This window comes from Pelodiscus sinensis, chromosome 13 (genome assembly GCF_049634645.1).
Source record: "Pelodiscus sinensis isolate JC-2024 chromosome 13, ASM4963464v1, whole genome shotgun sequence".
In the NCBI taxonomy this organism is placed as follows: domain Eukaryota; kingdom Metazoa; phylum Chordata; order Testudines; family Trionychidae; genus Pelodiscus; species Pelodiscus sinensis.
Genome location: NC_134723.1, coordinates 37,321,140 through 37,339,728, shown reverse-complemented (window position 1 = coordinate 37,339,728; position 18,589 = coordinate 37,321,140). Strand labels below are relative to the sequence as shown.

Here is an 18,589-nt window from a genome sequence, read left to right as displayed (position 1 = left end):
GGGGGGGACCCTTATTAACAACCCCCAGCCCTACCCCGCTATCCCTCCCCTACCGCTAACCCAAGAAGCCATTCCCGAGGGGAGCAGGGTGTCAAAGGCTAATAAACAAATTCCTTAACGAACACCTGAATGAGCAAAATCCAGGGACACCCAATTAAGAAATGTGGCTACTGGTTGTTTTTTGTGCCGGTGGAAACAAGTCGGGATAAAAAAGGAGCTATTCAGCGAGGGCTCTAAGAGGTCTGTTTGCAGCCAGGCATTGTTGTTAGAGGCCAAATAAAAGTTCATCGGGGACTGGGGGAAGCGGGAGTGATTTAAAAACATTCCCCAGTGTCTCTGGCACTATAAAGGGGTTTCTGAGAAGCAATATAGTTGTATCCCAACGACGCTGCGTGAGGTTTTGTTTTGTTTTTTCTATGCAACAATGTTAAATTTCTTTAAAATGTAAGTTTCCAAATTATGTTAATGAACTGATTAGACCGTTTCCTGTCAATCTGAGCCATCCCGTGGCAATAAAAATTGCTAATACACGAGCTACATCCCGGGGCTAACAAAGCTATTGGCAAGATCGGAGAATAAGGTAGTCTGGGTGCTGGGAACTAGTCGCTTGTGAGACACCTGGATGTGCCAGAAAAAGACGGTATTCCTATTAAAGAGAACTCCGAGCTGGTCTGGCACAGCTAGGGAAATCTGTAAATCTTTGTCATATATTAGACGTTGGATAAAAATATCCATATGTTATATCTAAAGGCAAATACACTGTGTGTGTGAGAAAGAGATCCATAAAATATATCCCACACATAAAGCCATGCTGAGTTTGTTTTTAAAGCGTGAATATTTTGCCTTTGAAACCTCTGGGAAGCAACACATCTATTTGATCTCAAAATATCACAAAACAATCATTAGATTAAGTTTGTGCTAGGCATTCTTGCCGGCTTGCATATTGCCCCGGAGAACATGTATGCGAAGATCCTCTCTGACTACTTCTTTTTAAGATTTTAGGGTGGAAATCAATTCTCCACCGGATGTTGATCGCTATGGTCTGGGATTCTGGGGGAGGGGGGAGAGGGGAGGCAGAGATCCCCAATGATTTCCGTGGGATATTGTGTTCAAAAGGCAGATGGGATTATGTGGGCCATGCTTTGTAGCGTTATTCCTTAAAAAAAGAAAGAAAAAGGAAACGTCCCTGACAAGCCTATCAAAGCTGTGAGAGAGATGTCATGTAAAAGCAGTATTAGAGAGTGAAGATGGCTGAGGTCCTATCTGTGGCTGGACCAGATTCTGTTGGCAAGAGAAAGATCCGTGTAAACTTGTTTATATTTCCCTAGCAAAAGTTGCTCTTCTCCCACCTTCCCTCTCTTCTGTGCGGGGACTAACAGGCTGCCACCCACTGCTCCTGAGGGCTGGTATTTGAGCGAGGATGGTGTGAAACGCAGAAAGTAATTTTAAAATGTGTCCCCCCCCCCCCACACACACAGACATATTGCGGTCAAAAGTTTGAAAAAGTTGCTCTCCAAGAGTGTCTCGCCCCCCACGCGCCGCTCTGCTTTTGACAGTTGTGTTTACATCAGCCGAAGGGCTGCCCGGGTTCTCAGCCCACGCTGCACCTGGCTAGTGGGGCTCGGAGCGGTTCCCACGCGTGAAGCCGCGCTGTCGAATTACAGGGCTCAAAAGGTCTCCCGATTTCCCTGCCCAAAGGGGCTGTATTGACAATGCCTGAGAGCGGGGCAGCTCCAGCCTCCTTCGCCTCTAACTCCCTCCTCTGGGTACTTGTGAAACCGCTGGTGCCACTTTAATCCCCCTCCCGCACAATCACGCTCCACGTGGGTCAGGAGGCGGGTTCCGGACGCGAGCCAGGATCCTGCGGAGGGCTAAGCACGCGTGGAGTCAATGGGACTCCTTTCAGGATTGGGCCCCCTAGCCGCGCTCGGTTCTGCCTGGAAATCTGAGCGGTGATGCTGCAGGGGAATCCTGCTGTCTTGAGTGAGTTAGCTGGGGGGAGGGGGGGGGTAGTGCACCCAGAGTGTGTTGCCAGGTGAGGCCCATAGGGGGCGCCACGGGGAGGCAGCCTGCCGTGGTACCCTGGTAGGAGTGCGCGCGGCCCAGATGCTTTTAACAGCTGCTTTCTGCCTTTCTTCTTCCCTCGGGTCCAAATCCCAGCTCACAGACCGCGGGGGGGGGGGGGATTACTCCGCTTATTTTGCATCTCATTGATTGATTCACCCCTTGCTAATTCCGATTGGGCTCCCCGCGCTATTTCTGGCGCTGAGCCATTTCGAGCTATCTTTTAAAAATACTTCATCCGATTTGCTGGTATATAAAATCAGGCATGAGTCCAATTTTAGAACTGCTTCCAAGAAACTTCGTAGGCAGCAGCAAAAGCTTTGCACGGGAGCACATTTTCAGGAACCCGAAAATAAGACGAATGGTACCGATAAAGAATTATATTTACTTGCTCAATCCGCCTTTTATTGCTATGATAGAAGAGACACGTGGTCGCTCTTGCAAAATAATTGCCTTGCTTTGAAATAATCTGCATATCAAACCGTTGCTTCGATTGTGTCTATCTGTGGGCATGTTTCAATCCAAATTATTTCCGTTTAGTTTTACACTGGCTCGGGGCAAATTAAAATACAGGATGAAACTTAATCTGGCATTTCAAATTGTGGCCAGTTTTAATCTCTCTAATTTTTCGGCATTCAAAATAAAGAGCGCTGTATAAAATGCTCCTCTCATTTCAATCGTCTGCTTCTTTTTCGTTGCGTACGAACAATCTAGAGATCATTAAAACGCAGGGCAGGGCAAAATAACTAACGAACCAAAGTTCATCTTCATTTGTTTAAACGATTATTCAAAGCAAATAAGTGTAAACTCCAGAGAATCGTTCTTATATGGGAGCCGGTTAGACTTTATACCCGTAGTGGTGGACTGGTGGAAATAATTGGCACTATTGATGAAAAGAACGGTGATTAAAACTGTCAAATCTGTTATGAAACGGTGGGGGGGTGTACTTTAAATCATAGAGTTAATACATTTAGATATGGTCATGTCCTTCAAGGAGGTTGTGTTTCTGGAGTCGAATTTTTTAAAAAAATCAACCAAGCTTTGACTATACCACAGCAGAGTGTGTGTTTCCAGCTCAAAAAGTTTCAGCGGGGTAGCCGTGTTAGATATTCTGCGCTCCAACAACTGATCATTTGCCAGAGTAACTATTTCAACACTTGCTACATGCATACATCGTTCAGATCCCACCGAGTTTCCAAAGACAATCTCGCCACCATTCACACATATCAAAGTGACAGTTTTCTTTTTTTTTTTAAGGGGACCCCGTTTTATTCCCCCGTCCGTAGAAGCGGCGAGGCATGGTGGGCTGGAAAGTGTGGTGGGTTTTTTTTTGTTTGGGATTTGTGTGTGTGTGTCTGCTGGGAAAGTCGGGTGCCGCTTTGCGAGCGCTCCCGGGCTGGCTGCAGGCTGCGCTGGGCTCCGGTAAAACCGAGCTCTCTCGGGGCTGATTCTCAGCGTGAAGCAGGCTTGCGGAGGGGCAGCGGTGCTATTTTTTGTAAAATGTGCGTCCATCCTACTGCTTCAGCGCACTGCCCCGGAGAGGCCCCCTCTTCCTTGGGAATTAGCCTCGTTATCTTTATTGGCTCCCTTTTACAAGACACCGGCTGCGCTGAGCATCTTCTCTGTGTAACTGAATAACTTCTCTCGGGTCAGACGATGTCTCTTTCCTAGACGTTTTTCGTCCACCCCCGGTCCCTCGGTGAAGTAATTGTTCTCAGCCCCCCACTCCGGAGTCTGCTCCGAGTTACACCGCTGGCAATCCGCAGTGAGTTACTCCGGATCTCACCCCGTGAGCGGATCGCTGGCTTCCTTCCACCGCCTTCCCCAAGTCGGTGGCCTTTGGAGCTTGTATCTTATTTGAGTAAACTGTGGGATGCGGAGGGGGGGAGTAGTCACAGAGCAGAGGAGCTGGGCTTTGAATCCCCCTCCTCCATGCTTCCCCTGATGCTGCAGGGCCGGAGGGAGAGGTTAGGTGGGACAGGCGGCTGCGGGAGCGCTATGCCTTTAAGCAGCTCCTAGCCCTGACTGTCCTCGCAGGTGTGGGTGCTGGGGGGGGGGGGAGGCGAGGGCCCTTTGATTGACAGCCCCGCGAGCTCCGCGCAAGCCTCCCCCACAAAGTTTCCTTTCACTCCACGGGGACTGTGCTGTTGCCATGAAAACGGATTTTGGCAAGCGCCCGCCCCTCCCCCCTGGGGGCAGCCGACTGGAAAAAGTAAAGTGGCAAAGAAGGGGAAGGAGGTTGGGGGGCAGAGCATGCCAGGCCAGTCCTCCCCCCTCCCACTGAACACGGCCCCTCCCCCGATTACCAGGGAGTCCGGTCAGAACCCAGATAACCAGCCCCGCTATCCCAGATCTCCAAGCTGCGCTGGGGGCCACAGTGGGAGCCATAACAGGGGCCGTGTCCTTGTCTAACCTGAACAACAAAGAGCCTCGGGACGGGGACGGGGGCGGAGGGGGGGCCGGTATTTCCAGCATAAAGGGAATTGAAGCCCCGTTTCCCCCTTGCTCGGAGAGCCAGGCTTCCGCGCAGCCTTGCAAGATGCCCGGGGAGAAGAGGGGAGTTGGCCTCTTCCCTAAGGAGAGCTGGAGTCGCCTCTGCCCCCTTGCTCCCCTACTCACTGGGGACTAGCTTAACGCGGCTGCGGAGTCACTGCGGGGCTGCTCTCTCCCAAGGCCTGGGCGGGCGAACGGGGGTGGAAAAACAGCTGCGCGTCCCGCACTGGATCAGAACCGCCCTATGTGCCCCGCGGCGCACTGATGGAGCTGGGGGGCCCGCGCCCCGGCCCTGCACAGATCAGCCCTGCCGCGCCCTCCCACGTCGGGGAGCGTGTTTCAAGCTCTCCCCCCTTCCCCCCAACAAACCGGTTGCTTGGCTCGCTGCGCCCGTGGCCTCTTGCGGGGTGGGGAGGATGGAGGGGATTCCAAAACCAAACCCACCCAAAGTTGCCTCCCCGAGATCTGACGGCGGTAAAGTGGGGGTGGGGAGGCCAGGCCCCGGCTCCTGCGCGGGGGGAGAGGGCGCCAGGCGCGGGGGGAGGGGCAGCGCGCCCGGGAGCCCCTAAACTCCAACTTTTTTTTTTTTTTTAACCAGCTGGTCAATTACCCTCCGTCAGGGCCTGTCGGGAGCCGCGCGCTGATTGGCTGCCGGCTGCTCATTTATAGGCCGTCAATCATCTCCCCCCGGCACTGGGAGCGCACCTAAGGGGAAAGCGCCCGGGCAGCGCGGAGCTTGGCCGTGGTGCAGTAGCGCGCCCGGCCCCGAGCCTCTCCCCGCGGCGGCAGAAGCAGCGCGCCCGCCTGCCCGCCACGCTGGCGCACCTGCTGCCGGCCCCGGCCATGTACAGCATGCTGGAGGGCGAGCTCAAGAGCCCCCCGCCCGCCCCAGGAGGCCCCGCGGCAGCGGGGGCAGCGGGGAAAGCTGGCGGCGGGGGAGCGGGCGGCGGGGCAGACCAGGACCGGGTGAAGCGGCCCATGAACGCCTTCATGGTGTGGTCGCGGGGCCAGCGGCGCAAGATGGCCCAGGAGAACCCCAAGATGCACAACTCGGAGATCAGCAAGCGCCTCGGGGCGGACTGGAAGCTGCTGAGCGACGCGGAGAAGCGGCCTTTCATCGACGAGGCCAAGCGGCTGCGGGCCGTGCACATGAAGGAGTATCCGGATTACAAATACCGGCCCCGCCGGAAGACCAAGACCCTGCTGAAGAAGGACAAATACTCGCTGCCCGGCAACCTGCTGGCCCCCGGCGCGGCCAGCGCCGTCAGCAGCCCCGTGGGGGTGGGCCAGCGCCTGGACACCTACGCGCACATGAACGGCTGGAGCAACGGGGCGTACTCGCTGATGCCCGAGCAGCTGGGCTACGGGCAGCACCCGGCCATGAACAGCCCGCCGCTGCCGCAGATGCACCGCTACGACATGGGCGGCCTGCAGTACAGCCCCATGATGTCCACGGCGCAGACCTACATGACCGCGGCCTCCACCTACAGCGTGTCCCCCGCCGCCTACGGCCAGCAGCCCAGCTCGGCCATGGGCCTGGGCTCCATGGGCTCGGTGGTGAAATCCGAGCCCAGCTCGCCGCCGCCGTCCATCGCCTCCCACTCCCAGCGGGCCTGCCTGGGGGACCTGCGGGATATGATCAGCATGTACCTCCCGCCCGGCGGGGACAGCACAGACCCGGCCGCCTTGCAGGGCAGCCGATTGCACAGCGTGCACCAGCACTACCAGAGTGCCGGCACGGGGGTAAATGGCACGGTACCGCTGACTCACATCTGAGCCCCGCTTCCCGGCCCCCGGGCCGCGTGGCTCGCGGGAGCAGACTCGGACTGGGGGCTACTAACCCCGGGGGACTCTTTGCGCAGAAGCGCGGTCGGTGTCTCGTGTGTTGGGGTACGGACGCCCAGGGCTGTGCGGACTCTTTCCTCTACCCGAGCCCAACAAGCGGCTAGGAGCGGCCGCAGCAACTTTTTCCTGGTTTCTGATAGGTTGGCGCGCTCTCTATTTTATTCTTTTAAAAATAATTACAGAAGCCGTTTTAAAAGTCTTGTACATGAGTGTAGAGGTGGAATGGAAACGTGGCGGGCTTTCTTCAAGCTCAGATGTTTACATTATTATTATTTTTTTTTGTTGGTCGCTTTTTTTAAATAACTTTGCCCCTCCCTCCCCGTATCCTGCTTGAGGGTTTTATCCAAATCTGTGTAGCTTTCACGACCTCTCTTTTTTTTCAAAAGGGAGGAGGGGGGAGGAAAAAGCTGTGCGGGTCGCAAACGCAAGTCTGGTTTTTTGTGTTGTTTTTTTAACTTATAGTAAGTTGTGTGTTTGGGGTTGTTTTTTTTTCCCCTTAAACTTGTAAACTTCTGTAAACCGGTTTGTGACTTTTGACTGTGATACGTTTTGACATATCAGCCCGCGAACCAAACGTTTTAGTTTTTTCTCTCTCCGGTTTCTTAAAGACTTTGCAACACTCCTTTCTCCCCTAATCTTCCCCCCTCCCCTCAAAGAAAAAAAGGTCAATAAATTTTATAACGGGCACTTCCCCAGTCTCGTGGCGATTTGTACGGCAGGTTGGGGGGTGCAGCCGCAGCTCAAACTGGGAGAACAAGTGCTTGTAACGTGAGTCTGGTGACCAGTGTAAAACAAAAGCCCGTCGAGGTTTAGACCAGCGCCTTTTAAGAGCAGAACGGCGCAGTGTGAACGCTGAACTCCGCTTTCCCGCTAGGGAAACGCTGAAAATGAATGATTTAAAAACTAAGACGGCGATCGGTGTTTGCAATAGCGATCTTTCCTGATAAAGGCGTTGTAGTCGAAAAATAGCTTCTTAGTCTGGTTAAATTTCTCCTGGGGCCGAGGAGCAACACGGGCGCAGAAAGGATGGCGGGTGACTTGTATGTTCTCATAATCAGCGACTCGCTTATTTACAGAAGTGGGAGACACTTGTTGCCTCGCCAGAGACATTTCGCCTTCCGGTCTGGGTGGCGGATAAAAAAGTGCGGTTTAAATTTTGTCTGGGGCTGCCAGGAAACGTGAGCTGGGCTACTAACCGCCCTAGCCCCCCTCGGAGAAATCTGCCCGCGATTGTATTAAAAATGAATGGTTACAAGAGTCCCCCGGGGAATAAATAATTTAACGTTTTAACGGTGGGTTGATCAGTATTTTTAGTCAGCAAACTCCCAGCCTGGCGTAGTCTGTCGAGATCGCTACTAGGTTCCAATTTCATGTGTCCTCCAAAGACAACACTTAGCTCGTACTTCAACTGTGCTCCTATAATTTGGAGTGAACGATTTTATACACAAATCGAGCTGTCCTGCCGACTCCGCTTTTGAAAACCGAATTAACGTCATTCCCTTCGCGTAGAAATTCAGCGCTTGAGACTCATGAAATTAATACCGAATCTATCCTTCAAAAAAGTGTAACATTGCATTACTTTTTTCCTTATCGTTTAGTCTTGCACACCTGTTACTCTGCATTTCTTATGGAAAGGGGGGGCAAAATCTTCCAGCCACGCTGCGTGTGTGTTTTGCATCCCTAGAGAAAAGGTGATGCTTTTATTTGCCAAAACTGGCGTTCACCCGAGGCTGGTTCGAGCCGAGTATTTTATAAACCTTCATTTGATTCCTTTCCCGGCTCTGCCTGGCTTTTCCGCCGACAAGGGATGGAGGGAGAGGGTCTCGCTTGGAGAATCACACACAGCGCTGCACGCGACCAGGGAGACGCTAAAACATTTTCCTCTCCAAACAAAACAACCTTCCCCTCCCCCAATAATCGAATAACTTCTCCCTCCACAAAAAAGCCCTGCGTTTTACCCAACGGGGTAAGTTTCCACCCAACTGGAGTAATGCGATTCGCGCTTGGAGGCTCGGTGGTTAATTTCAGCCTGTTTGTCGCAGCCACAAGTTCCCTTAGCCCATGTCTGCAGCATGAGCGGGGCCGTAGGTCTGAATCGCTCTGGTCAATTTCGCGGGGTCCCACCCGGGCGTGGGGGGTGATCGCTTGTAACCAGCGCGCGGGGTTACTTTTATTTTTAGAAACGCCTGATTTAGAGCCTGCGAGGCCGCCTTTTTGCGCCTTACCTGGGCGGCTTCCTTGCGAGTTAGGGACTCTTCTCGCGTGGGAACCCCGCTCTCCTCGCCAGATTTCAGAAGAGACGCCGCCTCATGTAAAACCCCTTTAGGGTTGCTTGGCTGTGTGTTTTTTTTTAACCCCCGCAGCACTGGAGTCTCCTGTCGGTTTTGTTTGTTTGGGATAACCGCAGGCAAGGGAAAGTACACGAGACAAAACATTGCGGGCGCCAATCTGCCCCCGGGCCCCACGGCCCTCAGCTGTCTGCAAAGGAGCTATCTCTCCCCCCCCCCCCGCCCTCTCCCGTTGTAGCCCCCAGCCTGCAAAGAGTAAAACACTTTGCGCGCGCACTTCCAATGTTTTGCAGATAATGCACAAGTCGGGGGACACTTCTCAGCTTGGATTTGTGAAAACCAGACGCTTGTGCTTCTAAATCCAGAGTCCGTCCCCGTTCCCTCTTCTCTTCTCCTCCCCCCCCCTCCCCCCACAGCTGCTCCCTACAATGTCCTCTCGGCTTTTCTCCCTGCTCTCCTTCCCAGCTGAGCAGCTGCCGTGGAAAGCGGGGCCCCGGGGAAGGGGAGCCCCCAGGCTGTTACCCAGGCAGCTTTGGCAGGAGAGAGCAAAGCGTCCTGCCAGCAGACCAGTTCCCTTCCAAGCCTGCTCGCTGCCACCTACCCCGGGCCCGATTCTGACCTGGCCTAAGCAGCGGAAACTCCGCTTCTACCCCGAGCTCTGAAAAAAGCCCCCTAATTCTGCCCTCTAGAAAGTGCCCCCCCCCCCCAGGAACGGACCCCCCGGCTTTCCTGAGACGCAGTGACGCCCCTGGCTATTTCCACCTGCTGCAGGCCAGGCCGCGCTGTTTGGTTGGAAGCAGAACCCCCCTTCCCACCCCGCTGGACGGGAGCGCGCCCTCCGGCATGTAACACTCCCTGGGTCCCTGCGTGGACTTTCCTTCCTGCCCCAGACACCGTTCTGTGTCTTTCCCTCACAGGCTGGTCTGCAGGTTCCACTCGGGCCTGCGGGGCCCAGCGATTTAGCTTTGCCGCCTGGGGAGATCGAAAATAACGCACCCCTCCTACACACACACACACACACACACACACACACACACACACACACACACACACACACACACACACACACACACACACACACACACACACACACACACACACACACACACACACACACACACACACACACACACACACACACACACACACACACACACACACACACCTGGCATTGCCTCCTGCCACTTCCATCTCTCAGACCAGCAGGGGACAAAATCAAACTTCAAGAGCAAACTTGCACTGCAGCTTCTCTTCATCTTTCCTTGGGGGCTGCCCCTGCTAGGGCTTAACCGGAGGCCTCCCCCAGGACACACACACAAACCAAGTGGTTATGAGGCAAAGGGTATGGAGGGGGGGGCTGCCTTTTCACAGATTTTGCTGGGGGGGGGGGATTGTTTTTAAAGTCAACCTTGCTCTGAAGGCAGGCACAAAGGCTGATCTCAGACAGGCTTGAGGCACTCCCAGGACTACAGATTCAGGCAGGTGTCACTGGGATCTGTGTATTCCCTGTGATGCTCTGGAAATGCCTGGAGACATCTGGAGTCACCAGGACAGCTGTAAGCAGTTATACATGCCACACTGGGGGAGTGTTCCTGCTTTAGAACCCACCCATGGGCCTAATCCTGCCAAATGCTAGGCATTTTCCCCTCCCGCTGAGGGCCTATGGCCTGCAATATGCTTAATCCCCATATACATAACATTATAATCAGGTGTTTTCACAATGAAAACCAGCAGCCTTATTCCCTTCTCCCCTTTCTTTCAAACCCAGGGCAGGTGAATCTAGCAAAATGGATAAACTATCAGCCAGGCCCAGGTTAATGATGTTAGCATGTCAATGTAACAGTATTTTGCCTGCTGCATTAACAACCTGTTGAAAAGAAGAGGGGAAGATGACACAAAAAGCCACAGCTTGGGTTACATTCTGAAGACTAGTTCTTCTGCCACAGGGCTATAGCATGTACTGGGTATAACAAAAACAGTAAGTGAAACAACTTTTTAATTTAAAAATTCTATATAAGGAAGGGGGTAAAAAAATCACAGAAAATAAGCAGAGGGATCAATCATACAGACACTGGTGAGGAGTGCCTGTAGGACTTTAAGATTTTATTTTTTCATTCACAAACTCTATTTGTTTCTAATGCTCTTTTATATAGTGAGAGATTAATGTTAAACTCAGTGTGAAAAGGCATTTGATTAACAGTCATAAATCTGAAGTATTCTCATGTAAAAAGTGAAAAGAAAAATCTCTAAGATCTTCAAGCCTATATATTGGCTACAAAACACCTCCATTAAAGTGTTTTATCTATCTATCTATCTATGTTAAATGGGGGGGAACAGATTATTTAACAGACGCAAATAAAACTGCAGCGACAAAGTAAAGTGAACGCTTTGAGGCTCTGTCCAATTTGCATAACTTTACTACCAATTAGTGCAATGGCAGTATCATAACCAATGAGGTTAATCCGGGGCATGATTATTGCTAATTGAAAACTTCTCTACCAGGGCCTGTATGAATGATGCAGTCAAACTGCCCCATGTACCTATTTAGGGCCTAGTTCTGTTTCCACTGGTGTCAATGGTATACAATGATTCAGAGTCAGTCCCTTTGGCTGTGTCTACACTGGCCCCTTCTTCGGAAGAGGCATGCTAATTTCTAACTTTGGAATAGGGAAATGCGCGGGGGATTTAAATATCCCCTGCGGGATTTAAATAAACATGGCCGCCGCTTTTTTTCCGGCTTGGGGAAAAGCCGGAAAAGAGCGTCCAGACTGGCGCGATCCTCCGCAATAAAGCCCTATTCCGGAGGATCTCTTATTCCTTCCTGAAGTAGGAATAAGAGATCCTCTGGAATAGGGCTTTATTCCGGAGGATCGCGCCAGTCTGGACGCTCTTTTCCGGCTTTTCCCCAAGCCGAAAAAAAAGCGGCGGCCATGTTTATTTAAATCCCGCGGGGGATATTTAAATCCCCCGCGCATTTCCCTATTCCAAAGTTAGAAATTAGCATGCCTCTTCCGAAGAAGGGGCCAGTGTAGACGTAGCCTTTGGGTCTGGGCTTTGGAAGGAGAAAAAGAAAAACTTTTAAAATCTTGCAATAGAGACATAGAAATTTGGATGTATTTCCTTATGTTTTTGACAAGTCTACAGGGAGAAAGGATGGTCTTCTGGTTAAGATTTTGTCTATGTGGGACAATTGACCAGAATCCCTATTTTGCAAAAGGCTAGTCTACAGTAGCGATTTTGGAATAGCTCCCAGTGTGACTTTTTATTGTTACTGCTGAGTGCAGTAATACTTCTGGAATAAAGTGACTTTTTTTCCCCAAAAGTGTTCACAGGAGCAGCTATGCTGGAATAGCTATCCCAGTCAATTTCCCCTCAGGCATCAGGGTTCTAGTCCTCCCTCTTCCATTGATTGTTCAATGTGACCTTGGACAAGCATTTATCTCTCCTTGCCTACTTCACTGCGTTATTTCGAGACTAAATCCATAAATACCTGAAGGATGCTCTGATACTTCCCTAACGGGCTAAATAAATACCAAAGCTGATTCAATTGGATTCATTTACCTTTATTTTTATTTGAGAGAGCACAGCCAATTTTGGTTTGTCTTAGAAATGCCTACACCATTCCTGCTAAATTGATTTTAAATTGGGTTTATACCAGGCTAGTTGAATTTGGCAAATTACTGGATTAAACTAACCCAGTTGAAGCATGATTTAACCTTGTTTAATTATGTCTACATGTGAGGTTAGCAGTGCAATAGTGTAACTAAATAGGTGTGCAAAAATCCCATGCCCAAAGAAGATAGGCTTGAAGTCCTGAGAATGAAGGGAAATTCGACAATGCTGAAACTTATGAGGTTTTTATATTTTTTTGCTGCAGCTTGTGACTGAAGCTTCTGCCCTTGACATGCTTTTCCATATGGCTCTGAGCAAAGTATCATGTGTGCTTTCTCTAAAGCTCATAAGAAAGAACTCCATGTAACTTTTTGTGCAGCCTTTTCTGCTGTTTCCTTTTGCATCAGGCTGAGATGGTTAATTTCATACATCCCCATTTGAAGCATGCTGCACTGGTTTCACAAATGATATAATTATATTTGACACAAAGGAAAGAGACCAACCATAGCTGTGGATGTTTGCTAGTCATGTTTAGTTATTATTCTTGAATGCCCTACACATGAAAAAAAGTCTCTCTCAGAAGTCAATGGGAAGTAATCGGAGCTCCAGATTAGCCCTTTGGTGTTGATTTCATTTTCGCTGAACTACAAGTTGTCTTCATTAAAAACAAGACACATTATTAAACCAAAATTAAGAAATACTTCTGTCTAAAACTGTCTTAGACTCTCTGAGCACATTTTATTTCATGACCACCACTCTGTAAATTGTAAAGTGACACTCGAAAGTCCTCGATTAAAAATGTAAAGAAGACGTGACGTTTTATACTTGTTGTATTGGGGCAAAGAGGAATTGTTTTGTGAACATCAATAGGTAAAGCCGTTGTTTTCAGAGACTGTTTTATGAGCTGTATAAGGCTGGGATAGCATTGTCTAAGCATGAATGAATTCTCACCTCCTTACAAGAAAGTATTGAGTCTTAAGCTGCAGTAAAGATGTGAATAAAAAAATGTGTGTGTAAATGTCTAGATTGATTGATGTGTTGTCTTCCAAATTTCCACGATGTCCTGTATAGCTAAAACTTCCAGTGTCATAATCCATGCTTTACAGTGCTTCACTAAGCCTCACTGTTCTTGGACTGCTTTTGCAGTATGTACTGGTAGAACTTGCCTGACTTTCCAGGGCCCCTGTGAGGCATGGATCAAGCTCTGGACCATAACCTTTTAGAACGGATTTGGGTTTCATTTTGGCAACTGGGGGCAGATGCAGGGCATAAGACATGATGGGAGGGGACATTTCAACAGTGGTTTGTCTCACTGAAAAGGCAGGGGAGATCATGTGGGCCGCATGCCATCATGGAACAGTGGGGACAGCTGATGCAAGCTGTACCAGCTGTGGAATCCTCCTGTGCTGACCAGCAGTTCTAGAGCAGACTATGGGGTGACCAGGACTAGTTCCAGAGCTTCAGAAGAGCACTGCCTAGCAGGCCCTGCAGATGACAGAGCCCAGGTTAGTCCAGAAGTGGGTTGCTGCTGTTGCCAAAAACCCCTTGTGCAAAAAGAAATGGCAGAAATTATACTAATGATGTCGCGACTCATGCTAACGAGTCCCTCGTTAGCATATTTTCTGCCGAAAAAACTCGTAGTGTACATGTAGCCTGAGTGACGTGGTGGTGGAAGTATGCAATGTAATTGTTGCAGCTGTTCACATTCAATGACAGCAAAATAAATTAATGGCTAGAAAGTTTAAAACAAATAAAAGGGAGTATTTCTTCACACAGTGCACAGTCAACCTGTGGAACTCCTTGCTAGAGGATGGTGTGAAGTCCAGGACTTTTTAACAGGGTCCAAAAAAGAACTAGATAAATTCATGGAGGTTGGGTCCATCAATACTTATTAGCCAGGAAGGGTAGGGATGGTGTTCCTAGCTTCTGTTTCCCAGAAGCTGGGAATGGATGACAGGAGAGGGATCACTTGATGATTACCTGCTCTGTTCACTCCCTCTGGGGCATCTAGCATTGGCCACTGTCAGAAGCCAGGATACTGGGCTAGATGGACCTTTGGTCTGATTTGGTATGGCCGTTCTTTTGTAAAAGTCCTGAAATAGCAGTGGACTTACTGTGCTGAAGCCATGGACATGCCCACTAATAGCAATTCAGGGCCTTGGGGCCGAAATCAATGGCCTGCCTGTTCCACTTCCTCAGGAGAGGCCACAAGGTCCCCCAAAAGCTCCAAAACTCCCCCCCCTCCCGATCCACTATAGGAGCCCTTAGTCACCCCAGCCTGATCCCTTACCTGCTGGGATGTTCCACCCCTTCCCCGACCCAACCTGCTTGCTCTGGAAAAAGCTACAGCAACTGCTCTTGATTGAAAGATGCTTTTGACATGCCCTGTGCAGGGTCCAGGGCCGAGTAACCCAGCCCCAGAGTCTGCATGGGGCACATTAAAGGCATCTTTCAATCCAGGGATGCTTTTCGGCAGAGCTACTGCAGCAGGGGGTCGGAGTGGGGGGGCCTTTTAAATGACCAGGTCCCTGGGCAATTGTTCCCACTGTCCCACCATGGTTGGTGCACACATGCCCATTGTCTGCCTTTTCCAAGGTGCAAGTAAGTTTGTGAACTGGTAAGAGTACGACGCCAGCATTATATGGGCCTGGCCAACCATAGAGGGAGGTTCATGGACTTGAATGCTGGACACAAGGGTGGCGTATATTGAAGGACTGGCATTTTCAGACTGGTACCAATGGGGATTTTATTCCCACCCAATCGTATGGCTATCCAGAACTGTGTGTGCCTGTTATTTTGGGAGACCCAGCATATTTTCTACTGCCCTCATTTGTGAAGCCTGGCCCTGATATGAGACCCTAGGCCTATGTCTAGACTGCAAGCCTCTTTCGAAAGAGGCTCTTTCGAAAGATACTTTCGAAAGAGCCTCTTTCGAAAGAGAGCGTCTAGACTGCACGCGGAACTTTCGAAAGAGCAAGCCGCTTTTTCGAAAGAAAGCACCCAGTGAGTCTGGATGCTCTCTTTCGAAGAAGCCCTATTTACATTCAAGAACGCATTCTTTCGAAAGAAGCACTTTCGAAAGAAGGCGTTCTTCATCGTGAAATGAGGTTTACCGCTGTCGAAAGAAAAGCCGCATTCTTTCGATTTAATTTCGAAAGAACGCGGCTGCAGTCTAGACGCAGGTGAAGTTTTTTCGGAAAAAGGCTACTTTTCCCGAAAAAACCCCTGAGTCTGGACACAGCCTAGCAGAAAAGGTTGAATTACATTCTACCCCCATCTCGCTGGAGTGTGTCTTTGGCTGACTGAGGGCAGGAGGCTGACACATCCACTTGGACACCAGTGGGCAGGAGGAAGGGGGTGTGCAGTGACTACACTGTGGAAGTGAGGAGCAGGGGAAGAACTTAGGCCTGTGTTGGTTTTACAGGTCTGGTACAGACCACCGGAGAGCTTGTAAATGGGGCAGGAGAGCAAAGGGAGTAAAAGATGCCCTGCATGCCCACATCTTTGGCTTGGGGATGGGGGAAGGGATTGTGTGAGCACAACCCTATTATGTTGGGGCAACTGAACATGTTCTGCATTGTAATTCTGAGACTTTTTATTAAAATTCCGGCTTTGGAGTTCCTGTCTCCTTTTGATTGTCTCTCAAGCATTCGCATGCGGAGGTATTGAAGAGCAAAGCAATTGCTTTAAAAGTCAACAACGCAGCCAGTCCAGCTGCCACCAACTAAAACAAGTGTAAACCAAACCAATGAGCTGTGAAAGCAAACCAGAAAATAAAACCAAGGCAAGCAATGGCCCCTTGAATGGACTTGCCCATCATCCATGTACCTGTTCTCCTTCCCCCTAGGATGCACTGAAGTGGAAAGTATACTCATCTACCCATGTGCATGTCTCTCCATGGACTGCACTGACTTTCTCATTCCCTGTCCAGAATTATCCAGTGGCTGCAGAATGTGCTAACATGGAGGGGAAACCATTGATGCAGGTGAGACTGTGATTGGGGTATCTGCCTGCTGGTCCTTATGGAAAGCAGCTACCTGGATAGTTCCCTCTGCTACTGGTGATCCTCCTCCATCACCCAGTCATGATGATATAGTGCACTGCCATCTTCTTCTCTCTTCCCAGCACGGTCGGCTGCTCCCAGTCCAGCTCCAGCTTCTCCCTCTGAACTTGCAAGGGCTGGTCTCACCTGCTGGTGAATTCTTACTGCATCTCCTGCAGCAGTTTGTCCATGGTTGTTTTTTCCCTTGGAGGTTCTGGGCCTCTCAGTGACCGTCAGGTCACTCCTGGCTGGAAGAGGTGGCGTGAAAAGCCATGAACCATCCCATGATGGCTGTTCTTATGTACACAGCTCAGCTACATAAAATACATAGCTGGAGTCAATTTACCTTAAGCTGAGCTTGGCATTGTCTTCACAGAGGGAGACAATGGGAGCAAATGCTCCCGTTGGCTTCCCTTACTCCTCGTGACTGCCGGAGTACTGGCATCTGTGTTTGATTTAATGGGGCTTAACTAGACTTGCTAAATCAAATGCCAGAAGATCGGTCTCTGGTGTAGCAAGTGAAGATGTGTCCAGATTTTAATTTTGCTCTTGTTTGAGCTAATCAGAAACCTCGTTCTCTTCTCTCATAGCAGGCGCAGGGTAGCAAATGGCACAGTGAAAAAGAGAACCATGAGTTCTCTTTTGGAGTCCATTTAACAAAGATTGGTTAGACCAAAAGGAAGAGGGAGATGAGGATAATTGCAATGGAAGGGGAAGACTGAAAGAGAATGGAGTGAAATAAGCTTATCTTGAAACAGGGGACTTGCCTCACAGCAAAGGACAATGTAAAGCTGAAAAAGGATCAGTATATTTTATTTGCTATGTTTCCTGTTGGAATAGGTACAGCTCACACAGACTCCAGCAAATACTTTCCTTGAAGCACCAACACAACAGAAAAAATTCCGCTGTGGCTAATGAACAAGGACAATAGAGGTCTGGTGGTATTTCTCCCCCATCTCTCTGTGCGGAGGGGAGAGCAGGAAAAGGGGAGCTAGCCAAAAGCTGCTGAATTTCTGCTAGAGTTTCTCTTCTTTCTGGTTGGCTGCATTACTATTTATTACATTGCCCTGCCTGCCTTGTAGTAGAAATTAGAAGCTATTGGGCTCCACAATGTTCACTCACTTACATAGTATGGAAGAATAACTCCATCCTTTGTAGAAGTCGGTGACTGACATTCTGTGGCCTGTGGTGTGCGAGAGGTGATCAGACTAGATTATTATAACAGTTTCTTCTTGCCTGGAAAAAATCTTGACACATGGTGAAACTCTGGCCTCCTTGAACTCAGTGGAAAAACACCCACTGACTTCAGCAGGGCCAGGATTTCAGCCACAGTCTCGGCTCTAAAGAACTTGCCATCTAATGTTTAGAGAAGACACTGCGGCAACAGAGGCTGAGGTGGGAATGGGGGCCACACAAAAGTATGGTAACCTGATTACCTAGGTCAGTCGTGCGTGCATTCCAAAGGTAAAAATGAGCATGTGAACATGCACATATGTGTATATGCCATGTTGCCACAGGCACAAAAACCATTAGTGTTGTGTCTACATAGAGTAGAACCTCAGTGTCAGGAATGAGGGTTATGCGTAACTGAAGTGTTTGCCGCTCTGAACAAAACACTCTAGTTCTTTCAAAAGTTTATAACTGAAATGTTGAAACTTCATTCTACAGAAGGAAATTGCTGCTTTTAACCATTTTTAAGGTAAATGAAACAAGCACAGAGACAGTTCCCTTACCTTATCAAATTGTTTTTGAAACTTCCCCTATATTTTATTTAGTCGTTTACATTTAACACCATACTATACTGCATTTACTCCCCCCCCCCCCCCCCCCATGCTGCTACCTGATTGCATAGCTTCAGTTCCTAATGAGGAGTGTGGGTGAGTGGTCAGCTCATAACTTTGTTGTTTATAACTATGAACTTCGTTGTTGATAACTGTCTGTACAATGCAGTGTGTACACGTGTATATACTTGTGTAAGCCATAAAAGGGGTCATATAACGACTCCTGGACCAAGTTTCATAGAAAACACACATCTTGCCATTCTGTCCATTCTCCTACAACCCGTATGTAAGGGCTCGTACTCTGTGGATATGTAATTATTTAACTATTAATTTAGGATGTTTTTATCAGCTTTGCATATCTTGGCCATGTAAATACCAGAGACAAAACAACAATAATTTCAACAGCAGGCTTTTGTTTGGAGAAGCATTACACTGTAATATAGTCACTGTACTAGGTCCCCTTA

At 49.6% G+C, this 18,589-nt stretch overlaps 1 protein-coding gene and 1 pseudogene across 1 annotated transcript; both read left to right on the top strand.

Moving 5' to 3' along the window:
• The first annotated feature begins 5,252 nt into the window (after window positions 1-5,252).
• Window positions 5,253-7,722, top strand: SOX3 (SRY-box transcription factor 3). Its single transcript, XM_006115453.4, has one exon. The coding sequence runs from the start codon at window positions 5,401-5,403 to the stop codon at window positions 6,331-6,333; it is 933 nt and encodes a 310-aa protein (XP_006115515.1). The 5' UTR covers window positions 5,253-5,400; the 3' UTR covers window positions 6,334-7,722.
• Window positions 7,723-11,112: 3,390 nt separating this feature from the next.
• Window positions 11,113-11,239, top strand: LOC112544537 (U4 spliceosomal RNA; annotated as a pseudogene).
• The last annotated feature ends 7,350 nt before the right edge of the window (window positions 11,240-18,589 follow it).